Genomic DNA, 13181 nt, shown 5'->3' on the forward strand with positions numbered 1-13181 from the left:
TCCTCCACCAGTGCTAAAATCATGGTCTGGAGCCTCTTTTTTGGACTTCTTCTCCTTTTTCCCTGCTTACTTGGCACCCACACCCCTAGCCCTGGGGCTCATTGTTGGCAGACTTAACCAGGACGACTGTGACATATAGCGTGCCCAGAGGTGGCCCTCCTGTCCCATCAGGAGATCCTCTGCTCCCTGAAAGGCTATGTGGGCAGAAAGACCCCCTAGGGTTTGTGCATTGTACTGAATTCCTAAGGATCTGGGTGAAATGCAAAGATTTACTCAGTCGTTGCCTGTACTACAGAACTGACTGTACTCAGAGGTGAGAAGCCTGAGGAGTCCTTCCAATAGGCAAATGGGCCCACTGCCCCTCAGGGAGAGGCTATTCTCCCAACCCAGGAACTCTGGCCCCCTGCTACCCTTCCCAATGGAAGTGATGGTTGACATGGAAAAGGAGGAGCCCATCTCCCAGTGCCCCACGCTGATATATTGCCCAGGGAGTGAGACTCATCTCTGTATGCTTGGATGATGTCCTAAGGGAAAGGCTACAATGACCAGCAGGCTCTGTGGGTACCTGGGCCCTTGCACCCTAACACACACACACACACACACACACACTCCTCATAATGACTCTTTAATCCCAGCTTGGCCAGAGCAAGGAGTTGTTGCCATTTGTATTAGTTAGGGTTTACCATAGGAACAGATTTAATATAAAATATTTAAATGTCTAATATATATTATATTATGTATTTATATACATAAATGATTTACTAAGTAGGTTTACTACCAAGTAGTCTGTAGAATCAGAGGTAGAAGAATGCGAAATGGCTATCTATGCACTAGAGAGCCAGAGGACCCAGCTGAAAGTTGAAGGCCTGGAGCTCACGGCAAAATTCAGTGCAAGTCCACATTGGAAAGTCAAAGGAAGGGTCTGTGTAGGAAGGCTGAAGAGTTTGCGCTGGAAGCTGAAAGAACTGGAGATTTATGTCAAAAGGCAATGGTGAAGACTGGAGCACCTCCAAAGAATCAAAAGGGCAGGCTTCCTTCTTTGGCTTTTTATTCCATTCCTATCCACATCCTTGCTCAATTTTCCCTCCTTGGTTCTTGGTCTACATGTAATCATCCATGACACACTCAGAACTGTACTCCATTGATCTGCTAGGTATTTCTTAATCCATTCCAATTGATATCACAACTAACTATCACATTCTAAGAGCTAATCAACCACCGTGGACTCCCAGAGGCTGGGGTAATGAGGACTCTCCTTCTCCTCTCTTTACCCCAGAACCTAGGTCAAAATTGGTCTATGTTGTGTCCCAGACTGGTGGAAACATTGTCCATTTACTCCCCTGACCATTCCCATGCTCTCAGGAAGCAGCAGGCAGGAATCTCACGTGGTCTTTTCAGGGATGAAGATGAAGGAGACATGATCTCAGCCCTCATCGAGGTAGAGATGAACTTAACTCTGATATAGTACAGTCAATGCTGCTTTGGGCTTTAAAAAGGCAGTATGGCTGCACAATCTTGGGCAAGTTAGTGAACTTCTCTATGTTTCAGTTTCCTATTCTGGAAAAGGGAAATACTAATACTACCTACTTCACTGAGTTGCTGAAAAGGTTAAATTAGGTATCATGTGTGAAGACTTACAAAAGTACCTACCATAAGGTCAGTGTTAGAGGTTTCCATCACTACCTTATTAGGAATATCATGTTAAAGGAATACAGAGAGGAAAGGTGTTCATTCTGGTAGGGCCAGGGGCAGAAGACTTCATAGAAGAGGTGCTGTTTTCACTACAGTGTCCTTAAGGGTCAGATAGTATGACTCCTGGTGGGACGGTGTTTAGATAGATGGGACAGGAGCCGAGGCTGGGAGGTGAGACTGTGGCTGAGACTGAGTGAGAATAGGGAGATGGAGAGGAAGCTGCGTGCGTTGCTCTACCCTGCCAGAGATGGAGTGGCAGGCCTCGCCCAAAGTTGCTGAGCCGAGGACAGAAAAGGTGAGATTGTACATTCTGTGGCAGCTGGAAGTAGAGGAGGGGTGAACAGGGAGGGCCTCCTGCATGTGTACATGACAGAGAGGCCACACCTGTATCCTGTCAAGGTGTGGCCCAGAAGCGACAGAGAAGAGACATTCAGAAGTCCTGGTCCTTGGTCCCTTCGGAAGCAGCAGGGAAGGAGGCATCCCAGGGGCTATGTGGACATGAGGCTAGTGACAAAGATTTAGAGCAAGAGTTGGAGTGTAGCATGAGGGAGGGGAGATTTCTTGCTCTTGGCCTTAAATAATTCGAAATGTTGCATGTATATGTGTGGTGCTCAGAGGGAGGGTCTGGACACCTCCTTATTGTCCCTGAGGATGGCCGAACCACAGAAGGGTGTAGGGAATGAACTGCAGCGTGGAACAGGAGGGCATGAGGAGGAAAAGTACAGTGATGAGAGTTAGGTGGGAACTTTGGTACACACCCACATTCTGGAGTACCCACAGTAGATAATGGCTCCAGCTCTTGGCTCTGTATCTCCGCATTAATATTTAGCCTCCTTGCATTTGTATGCAACCTCTGAGAGCCTCGGTTTTTTCATCTCCAGATGAGTACTAATAGTACTTACCCCTGAGGGAGATGACAATGACGCCACGAGTACTCCCATTAATAGGAAGGGTACTTCTCAGGGAAAGTGCTGTGTAAAAGCATTCATAGTTACTATCATAGCCACCTCACCAGCCCAGGTAGCTTGTGGCTGAAGGTCACCGTCTTTCAGTGGAAATGTCAGACAGACCCCAGCAGAGCAACTAATGATCACTATCTTTGCAAACAGTTACATTTGTTGAGGTTTGCAGGTGGGAAGTGGTGGCACCCACTCTAAATCCTGCTCAGTCGGCCCCATTCTCGCTTCTGCCTAGTCCTGCCCCCTGAAGGCCTTGCCCCCAATTTGCATATTTGACCAGGTTTTCTTTGGAAGAGGTTAGACATGCCTTTTCATCCTTTCCCCAGGGTCCAACTAAGACACAGCGGTATACCCTGCTGCAACCTCCATCTGCAACCATCAACTCAAAAGTTCCTGGTCCCCATTCTGACCCTGTGCAGAGGGTCCGGTTGGCTTGTGACCTAGAGAAGCCTGCCCTTTGTCACCCTCATTTGCACATTTGGATGTTGGAGCCATGCATGCATCTGTGAACAGAGAAGGTTGTGCCCTCTGGGTCCCTCAGGGGAGGATGCTGCACCCTGTTGTGCAATTGTCTCACTAGAGTGGAATCCAGCCCCACTCTCTTGTTCCCTAAGCTGAACCTGGCACCCCTGTCATGCCCATATTTGTGCCCTCCATTTCTCTTTTGGATAACTGATCCTGGCATTTCCTGACCAGTTTTCCAAGCCAACCTTGGCGCCTATATCCCATGCTGCCCACCCTCATCCGACCAAGCCAAGGGCCACCCCATCACCCCTGACCCAGATGGGCAGGTCCAATGCCTGTCCATCCAGACCCTTGAAGTTCTGCCACAGCGCCCACTTATTGCACTGGAAGCTGTGGCTGGAGTACTACCTACAGAGCAAGAGAGGATAGGAGCCAGACTGGGAGCCCTGGACAGGAAGTGAGGAGTGAGAGAAAGGCCAGGAGTCCTGCCAGCCCCTTCTCTAAGTGAAAGCCTGCCAGTTTCTCCTAGGGAAGAGGAGTGCTGGGAAGTGGATCACCCTGACCCACCAGCCAGAGATCTAATCACAGAGACAAAAAGAGGCTGTGAGTCACAGCCCCACAGCCATCTAGCCCTGTCTCAGAAGTTCATGGAATGCCCACCCTCAGATCTAGGACAGGGAGGAGAAGAGCGCTGATGGGGGAATGCAGGTCCTGCAAGGAAGGGGCCCAGGCCACCCCACCCTCACCACTGCTCCCAGAAACAGCAAGAGGAAAGAGAAAGTAGAGGCCAAGTTGACTGCCCCAGGGCTCCTTCTCAAGTCTTGCTTCTTGTCAAGTTCTCATCACTCCACTCTGTGCTTAAAGAAGAGGAACCCTGCAGGTCCCTTGTCTGCAAGCTTGGGAGGCAAGACGACCCTGATCAAGAAACATTTCATCTCTCCACCCAGAACAAAGGAAGGGTTCAGCTTGTGTTGAGTCTACAGGAGTCTTCAGAATCCCAAGCCTCTCTTGGATGTCAGTAGGTCCTGGATGTAAACTGGATCCCTCTCTAGTGTGGATCCTCTCTCTGGCTTTCCCACCCACAGCCTGGCCTCAGTGCTGTCCAGAGGACCCGGCCACTGAGGGGCCTGCTTTACTGTTGGAGTAATAGGAGAGTTTCTAGTCCATGGTGAGACTGAGCATGGGGACGGACTGGTCCAAATCTCTCCTCTCCTCCCGGCCCTAGATATTGCAATCCAGCAGAAGAAAGGCCAGGCCAGGAGAGCACATTCTTCCATGGAAATCATTTCCTAGATTGCTCCTGAGACCTGCTGGTCCTCCAGCTCTCAGGGGATGCTTGGAAGAATTTTTCAGAAGACAGGAGACCCGAGGAAGTGATGAAGCAAAAGGAGTGTGCCAGGGGTCAGGCAAAGTCACATCCAGGAAAGTGGTAGAGACTCAAGAGATCCTAAGCCTTGCTTGGAGACAGCCCTCAGCCTCTGGTAAGAGGAGGTGGCAGGCTTTGAGAGGCAGCTTTCCAGGTCACAGCTGAGAGATACCTGAAAGCCACTTCCTGTGTATGCTTAGATTGTTCCTAAGTGTCTGCCACACACCTCGCGGTGCCCATGGACTCTCATCTTCTCCTTGGACCTTTTGGGTATGTGTTGGAGTTGGCTCTCTACTCCTCGAGTCCTACCAGACTAAAAGCTCTGCAAGCACAAGAGCATTCACTATTGCATCTTTAGTGTGTGATACAGTGCCTGGCACATAGAGAAGACTGTGTTCTAGGACCTTGGGCAACTACACACTGTGAATCTCTCCAATGAGGCCAAAAGACAATCACCCTTCATTTGCTGTCTAAGGTGTCCTATAGGGTATGTCAGGAGGGCAGTGGAGACTTGACTGTAGTCATCCGTCGTGGTCACCTTTGAGGGTCAGCGGCTTTAGGACCAGGGTGCGTATCTCAATCTACACACATTTGAGCCCTCAAAGTCCTGAGGGACCTATACCAGGGTGCAGGGCTGTTGTAAGGATTAAAGACAATCAGGCAGATAGTTTCCAAGAGGACCCAGCACACAGCTGGCACCAAATCCAAGGAGGTACTCTAGGGACACGAGTAGGATCACTACCTTAGGAGCCCCAGACCCAGTCCAGACTCCAGATCTGTCATATGTAGGGTGACCTCAGCCTCATTTTCCTCATTGTGAAATGAGATACCCACACCATCTTCCAGGGCTGCTTTGCGAGGAGTCCATGAGCAACACATACATGATGCTCAGAAGGTGGACAGGCATGTGACGGGTAGGTAAAAGCTCCCAGACTGCCCTCTCCCCACTCTTCTGGTAGGAGCTCACTGACCTTGTCTATAACAGGGCCCATACACGCCATTGCTCCCCTTCCACACTGCTTTTCCTTCTTAGGATCCATTAAGGACTGACTCTCCCCACGGCCCTGGGGCACCTGTTACTGCCCAATCTCTCCCATGAAAACCTCAAGCCCCTAGGCACACAGTAGATGCTTTATATTGGCAATTGTGCTGGTTATATTAATAACACCTGGCCTTAATGCTTATGGCGCACCAGGCTGGGCAGTGCCCTGAACTCTTTCATCTCTGAGCACACTGATGTGTGCAAGGCTGAGGTTGGGAGAGTTTTTCTAGAGTATCAGCAAATCTTTCAGGATTTTTGTGGGGCAGCCAGATACAATGTAGGATGACCATAAATCTAAATTTCAAATAGACAGAGACTCATTTTGAGTAAAAGTGTGTCTCAAACACTGCATAGGGTATTACATGGGTTATTGGCTGTTTGTCTGAAATTCAAATTTAACTGGGCATTCTGATTTTTATTTCCTGAATCTGGAAAACCTACTTTCAGGCGACATATAGTCTAGGTCACATAGTCTCCTTTATGCTTACAACTTTTTCAAAATGTAATTTTAAAAAAACTCAGTTTAAGTATCAGGCAGATACATAAGTAATCGGATGCGTCAGCCTGGATTTGGCCATAGGGACCCCTAGTTGAGAGTTCCCAGTGCAGGACCTATGGCACCCAGGAAGTAGGCCTAAACTAATGTCAACAGGTCTACTCTCTTCTTCTCTAAAACTGCTGCCTCCATTGGGCTGAGCCACCACCCCATGCTCCCCCTGGGCCTCGGGCGGCTGGCCCCAGGTGGAGAACAGCAGAAGACTGGTGGGGTGAGGATAAATGATGACCCAGGGCCCTGTCTGTGGGATACGGCCACCAGGCAGCCTGACTCCTACCTCCATTAGAAACTCACAGAGAGCAGAATGGCTACATTAGGGGTCTCAGAGGGTTGCAGGGTAACTTTACAAATAACAAGCCTATGGGGAAAGTGAGGGAAAAGAAAAAGGGTAACTCAAAGATGCCTAGGCAGCACTCGGTACAAAGGAATGAGCAGAGGGAAGGCAGTGCCCACTCTGATTCACTCAGAAGCACCGCAGGCCCTCAGGACAGAGTACAAACCCCTTCCCAAGCTGCCATCTCCACTGACCCTCGGACTCGCAAAGGTGGCACCACCTCAGGCTCACCTAGTGCCTTCTACGAAGTGCCCCTCCCTGGTGCTCCGGCTGGCTAACCGTCACTCAAGCCTCAGGCCTCAGCCAAGACATCACTTCCATTTAGAAGATACCTGGACTCTTCATCCCCCAAGTGGAGACAAGAATGCTGCCTCTTCCATATACCACTAACACCTCCTTCCCAGTATTTGTCCTGGGAACCAAAACTGTTTTTCAGTCACTCAGTATCACTCAAGAGTCTCCTGCATGTCCAGAGACAGAAAGACATAAGCTAAATCAAATAAATGGGTAAATAATGACAATTTGAGACTAGTTCTCTGCAACAAAAGAACTTGGCTTTATGAGAACATATAAGTTGACAGGGTCTAGGGGAGGTCATGAGGGTTTCCTGGAGGTAGTGATAGATCAAGATCTAAAATCCAGATAGACATTAATTTTATGGGCCTCAGATTCTCCAACTCTGAAGTAGAAAAAAAAACTCCACGCACCCCGACCCTGTCCTACCCAGTGACACCACCCCCACCCAGAGCCTCCTTGGAGCTCGCAAAAGGAACAGACATGAAGACAATGTGACGGGGAAAACACTCTGTAGAAACAGCTGGCAGTTTAAAATTTTTAATTTGTTATGAGCAAGGCAGAAGGTGAGAGTTGGAAAGGGCTGGTGGGAGTGGTGGAGGGGTAGGAGTACTTCGGAAAGCTCCAAGGCCCTGACACTGGCCTGGAAATGTTCCTGGAGGGGCCTGGCAGGACCTGGGTTGCTCTCACATCGGGCTTTTAGCACCATCTGCCTCCCCTTCCCCAGGAGAGGAACAACATTGCATAGGCACTGGGTCCCCAAGCTGGTGTGTTGTGCCAGGTACTAAGGAGCCTTAACAGCCAGCACCCTGAACTGAAGAGCTCTACTGACTCAGGACCCCGGCAGTCCCCATATAGTGGCCCATCTGGTGCCAAACACTTGTAAGGAACAGTGGGAAGTCCCCAGAAGATTTCAAGAAAGTATAGCCAGGGGACCAATCAACCTAGCCCTTTACTCTTTAGGGCCTTTCTTTCCTATCCTAGCCCATCATGCTCCCCAGTCTGGCCAGGATTACCCCACTATTCCTGTACCTCCCTCTGCCCTGTTTTCGAGATGTTCAACAAAGATACCCTTTGTACATCTTTGCCAAATGGCATTTACAGTGCCCTTATCCAGCAGGCTGTATGTAGTCTTCCCTTTGGAGACTTCTCCCTTGATGTCTAGGTAAAAAATCTGCAACATCAGCTCCCCACTCCCACATGTGAGAGCCCTCCACTGCCATAGGGAACCTTCCTCCCCAGTGCAGATGCCTTCTGCCATTGTCCAGGGCCCAGAGCTCCTGACATTCAGTCACTTCCCCCTTCTTTGCCCAAAGGACATAGAGGTGAGGGCTTAAGAAGAGCCTAAGGAAGGAATGGTAAAGGAGGGGGTTCCCAAAGAGACAGGGAGGCAGGTTGATGAGAAAAAGGGCCCCCCAGCAATGGGGAAGTAGCAAGATCTAGCCTCTTGGACACCAAGGGAGACCTAACTTCCATGGGGTACAGTGCTGGGTCTCAGGAGGAAACCATCTGCCCAGTCATGCTCTAGGATCCCAGGGATCAGGAAAGGGAAGTGCAGGGGGAAAAAGCCTTCAGTCACTCCACCAAGAAGCTATTCTCTACCCACAGCCAACGTTCACAGGCTCTGTAAAAGAAAAATGCCCCAAGCCGAGGATGCTAATACTATCAGGGCCACTGCCTCTTATCACTACTGCAAGCTACCTTACCCCCACCTCTTAAGCTTCCTTGTATTGAGCACAACTTGATCACTGAAAAAAATAAAACAGAACAAGATCTGGGGAGATAAAGTGAAGGCTTTGGAAGGTAAAACAGAGGTCATGGCAGTCTACACTGCCCCTCAACCTGCCCTTTCTTTTTCCCTATCTGCATCGAGACTGCAGACTCAGTGTCCCTGCTGCTGACACTTTGCAGAGCCCAGCCATTCCTACCACCACCATCTGGGCACACCAGGTTGCTGGACTCCCACCCTATTTGTGCCTCTGTCAATTTTCCCCCATCTATACCAAATAGGGACAAGAGTATAACACCCACAGCTTGCTCTTCTACTTTGGCACTTCCTGCTGACCTTCTTTCTCCTTTAGGTCCAGTCCCAATTTGGAGGTTCAGCCTAAGAAGATAAAAACTCCTTATCAAGTCAGAGCCACCATTCCTCCCATTTCTTACCTCCCCACATTTCCTCCTCCTGAACTTTTCACCTTCAACCCTCCTTCCTGCAGAAGGGAGTGCCCAACATCCATGTGGGTAGATTCCTCTCCTAGGCTTCTCTGAGTTTCCAACCTGCAGCTTGCATTATAAGAAAAATATTTTAAAATAAAGGAAGAGTCATTACTCTGATCACATTACTTTCCAAGGGATTCATTTATGCCACAGCACCTGATGCACCTGCACTGCAGACATGGTGTCCACCATTACAGCCCCAAGTCACTGACATAGATAGTGCTCCCCCTTCTAAATCTACTATGTTCAGGTCTCCCTCAGCCTCCAGTATGAGCTCTTGCCCATTTCCCCAGGACCAAGCAGCAGTCAGCACAGGCATCTAGCACAGGGACCAGTTTCCACCAGCCCATCTACTCTTAGGGTTCCCTGCCCTATCCTAATTTTTAACCATCCTTTTGGTCCAGAAATCACTCCTCAGGCCACATCTGTGAGCCCTGATGGGAAGCAACAGAAAACTTCTGTCCCCAGTGTCCTTCTTCTTTTAGCCCTTCCCGGCAAGGATGATATATTCACTTCATCCACTCGCCTCTGCCATGTCACCATCTAAGCTTGCCATTAACACCAACACTATACTTCCTCATTCCAAGTCCATCATCTTCCAGTATCCTTCCATCTCCAAGGACAATGACAGCCCATCTTATAGGGCATTTCCTGTTTCTGGGAACCTATCACCAAGTAGCAGCATGGCTTTAGCCCAGGTCCCCACTATTTTGTGTGCACAGTCAGTACAAAGACTGCAACCTTCAAAGCTAATACAGAAGAAGTCACCCTCTCAGCCTATGTTTGGGTAGCAACACGGCAGCTCTTTCTTTGAGAGGAACCCAGCAACTTCAGCTTCAGCTGTTGGCCTAAGTGGGCCTTCAACCCAGTCATCCAGTGGTAGCCCAACAGAACTTGCACCCTCCACACGGATATTCCAGTCACCAACTAATAACCAGCCTCTAGTAAGAACCCAGGTGTTTTGCACATGGCCACAACCACAATATCTGGCTTTGGATTTACAGCTAGGGTGACTAGCTTTGGGGACAGAACCTCACTACTTCTCTAGACTATTCCTTGACTGCTGGTATCCATGGGACCGGTAACAGGACTAAGGATTTTGTATGAACAAGGGAATAAAACAACCGCACCACATTCTAGGGATACGCTTCATTTCTAAATATGCTGTTTTAAACAGTTTTCTGAAGTGATTATACTACTAGCAGTACAAAAGAGTTCTGGTTGTACAATTGTTCAACATTTGGTTTGGTTGGATTTGTTTCTGTGTGTGTGTGTGTGTGTGTGTGTGTGTGTGTGTGTACACGCGTGCATGTGTGACTGGAGAATGAACCTAGGCCTTCATACTGAGCTGTATCTCTATCCCTTTTTAAATTCAAAGCAAAGTCTTGCTAAATCTAACAGGCTGGACTCAACCTTGTGATTATCCTGCTATAACCTCCCTGAGTGCTAAGATTAGAAGATGTGCAACCACACGCAACTTATTGTCAGACTTTTAAATTTTAGCTCCTCCACTAGTATGCAGTAGAATCTCCTTTGGTTTTAAATTCTTATTTAGTTGATAAGTGATCATGTTCCGCAACTTTATGTGTGCTTATTAGATGTCCAGATATCTTCCTTGGAGAAATGCTTTTCCAATCACTTAGACTGTAATTGGAAAATTTTTTTTAAATTTCAGATTATGGGGTTTTAGAGTTCTTTATAGTTTGAAAGGAAGTACTTTTGGATATATCACTTGCAGATATTTTATCCCAATCTGTACCTTCTATTTTTGTCTTGTAATAATGTCTTTCAAGAACAAGTTTTTAATTTTGATGAAATTTGATTTATCAGTTTTGTTCCTTTATCTTGCTTTGATGTTTTCTGTAGGAAACATTTGCCTAACCCAGGAGCACAAAGATTTTGTTCCATAGAAATGTCATTGATTTATGTTTCACATTAGTCTTTTATCTATTTTGTTATTCTTTATATAATAAGAAGTGTGACTCAAAATTCTATTTTTTGGTACAGCTGGGGACCATTCCTGTGCACTATAAGTGTCCAGAACCATTTGTCAAAATGGCTCCTTCTTCTACCTTTCTTGAAGTCAACTGTTACTAAATGCATAGCTCTGTAGAAGCTCTGTTCTGTTCTAACCTTTTATGTCTGACTCTTAGTTGTAATATATTCTTTCCCTGCTTTCATTTACCCATGCAAACTGACTCCAAGCATGATGACCGCACCCTTTTACCACATATAGCTAGAATTATGTGAAAAGCATTTTTTAAGTCGTCACAGCTTGGGTTTAAACTAGGATTACTTCAAAAAAGCAGTTTTAAAATTCTGAGATATAAACACTATGTATCATGCAGCCAAAATCTCAACAAATTCACAGGAATGTATACCAGAAAGCTTGTTGGCATGTATGCTGGCTTGTTCAGTGTGGGGAGTACATAAGCTGGGCTAAAGGAAGAAATCCTACCACATTGTTATAGGACAATGTGGATAAAAAGGGAGATGGAGAATGTACGGAAACATTCAAGGGTGAAATAAAACAATATATTTCTATAAATGTTTTAAATTATTTTGTATCACTGGGTAATTGAACACATCTTCATAAAACAGAATATAAAAAGAGTTTCCAAAATTCTTCCATTTGCCGAATGCCTGAGATGCTAGGTATAATATGAAATGGTTACCTAGAACCACTTTTATTTTTCATTCCTATAGGGTGATTGCTGCATGTAATTCATTATCTTCTACACGTGGATGTGAATAACATGGAATTTCACTCCAAAAGAAACATGAACAAAGAATATATGTTATCAACTTGTCTAAAACATTTTTCTTGTTCAGACTCATTTTTCTTTGTGTTGCTGTTTAAAAGGTTTTAAAAATTTGAGTATTAAGTAAATAACCCTTGGTATTTGCATTGAAATTCCCCCCAAAAATAATGTAACAACCATAACTGTGAAAAGGTGATAATGGTGATCACAATCAACACTGAGATAGTTACTAGAAATATTCCTCATCACTTATTGTCACCAATTGTGTTAATTTGATGTTTTGATCTTTAGTCTTTGCATTGGTAAAAGAAGTTCACATTGACAATTATCAGCTGCAGGCTAAGCTAGGGTTCTGGTGACAGCTGGGCCCTGGTAGGGTGGCAGGGAACTGTTCGGACACAGCCTGTACCTCTTATTCCATTCCTCTATGTTTTGGCCACTGCTTTACCAGTGAGAGTCTAAGATCTGAATTTAGGGTGCCCAGGCCAATTCCTGAACTTGATTCGACTGTTCTCTGGCATACCAAGCAACTGCCTCACTGGGCCTCAACTTTTCCCCTTTGAATTTGGGAGCTTTATATGGACCCTAACAACTTCACTATTCACAATGAAATGAGACAAACCCCTGGAAGTGTTTTCCTTGAAATAGTTTTAGGGGGTCAGCAACTGCCCAAGGTATCGTGGTGACAACTGACCAACTATAGGAGAAGCAGCTGCTTGGTTGACATCTCCCAGATTTTCAAGAAAATGGCAGCAAGAAACTGCTGTCCCTGTGAAGTCTCCAGGAGGGTTGACTGTGTTGATCATAGCCCGTTGGTGTGGATTTCCGGGATAGCAGCATAAGCCCCAATCCCTCCCTATCTTTCTGGGCCATCCAAGGGAGCTCCCATCAGGGCTAAGGAGTAAGCCCTGTGGCAGGACCTACTGTCAGAGAGAAAGGGAAAGTGTCAGCCTCATGTTCACTTCTGTCAAAGTAAGCACGAATGTTGAATCTCTGTCTGATGCCCCAGTGTGAGGATCCTGGAAATCTCAGAGAACAAGCAGGACAAATAGCAAGACATTGGCAGCAAGACACTGGTATCTTTTAAAACTTGAGAAGATTAGCAACAAATAGAAAACCTTGAAAGAAGTCAGAGAAGAAACCATTTTGGTAGAGAAACAAGTATACGAAACACGTTGGGCTTCCCTTCAGAAACCGTGACTATTGGCCCGAGCTGGGGCTGCGGCGGCCACACAGAGCCGGAAGTGGCGGGCGGGAGCTCAGAGCGCTGTGCTCATTTCCAGTTCCCACCAGTTGACGGGAGGACGCGGCCTACGCCTGAGGCCAGGTGGACGGCAGGACCTGGGGAGGTCGCAACGAGGGCAGTCACTTCGCCAGGAGGTCGGAGAACGGGGGTTGGGGGGTGCGGCATGTAGCGCGACAACCGCCTGGCAGCCCGCGCCCGGGCCTCCACCTCTCCAGGCAGCAGCTGCAATCCCCCCCTGGGGCGCCTGA

General features: G+C 47.4%; 1 protein-coding gene across 1 annotated transcript; it reads left to right on the top strand.

Moving 5' to 3' along the window:
• Positions 1 to 8189: 8189 nt before the first annotated feature.
• Positions 8190 to 11280, top strand: LOC117283742 (nuclear pore-associated protein 1-like; the record flags this gene model as incomplete). Its single annotated transcript, XM_033757397.1, has 2 exons — positions 8190 to 8450; positions 9176 to 11280. Coding segments are annotated over 2 exons (558 nt in total), but the record flags the coding sequence as incomplete, so codon positions are not given.
• Positions 11281 to 13181: the final 1901 nt, after the last annotated feature.

The sequence above is a fragment of the Fukomys damarensis genome, unplaced genomic scaffold (genome assembly GCF_012274545.1).
Source record: "Fukomys damarensis isolate Sample0158 unplaced genomic scaffold, DMR_v1.0_HiC HiC_scaffold_30, whole genome shotgun sequence".
Lineage (NCBI taxonomy): Eukaryota > Metazoa > Chordata > Mammalia > Rodentia > Bathyergidae > Fukomys > Fukomys damarensis.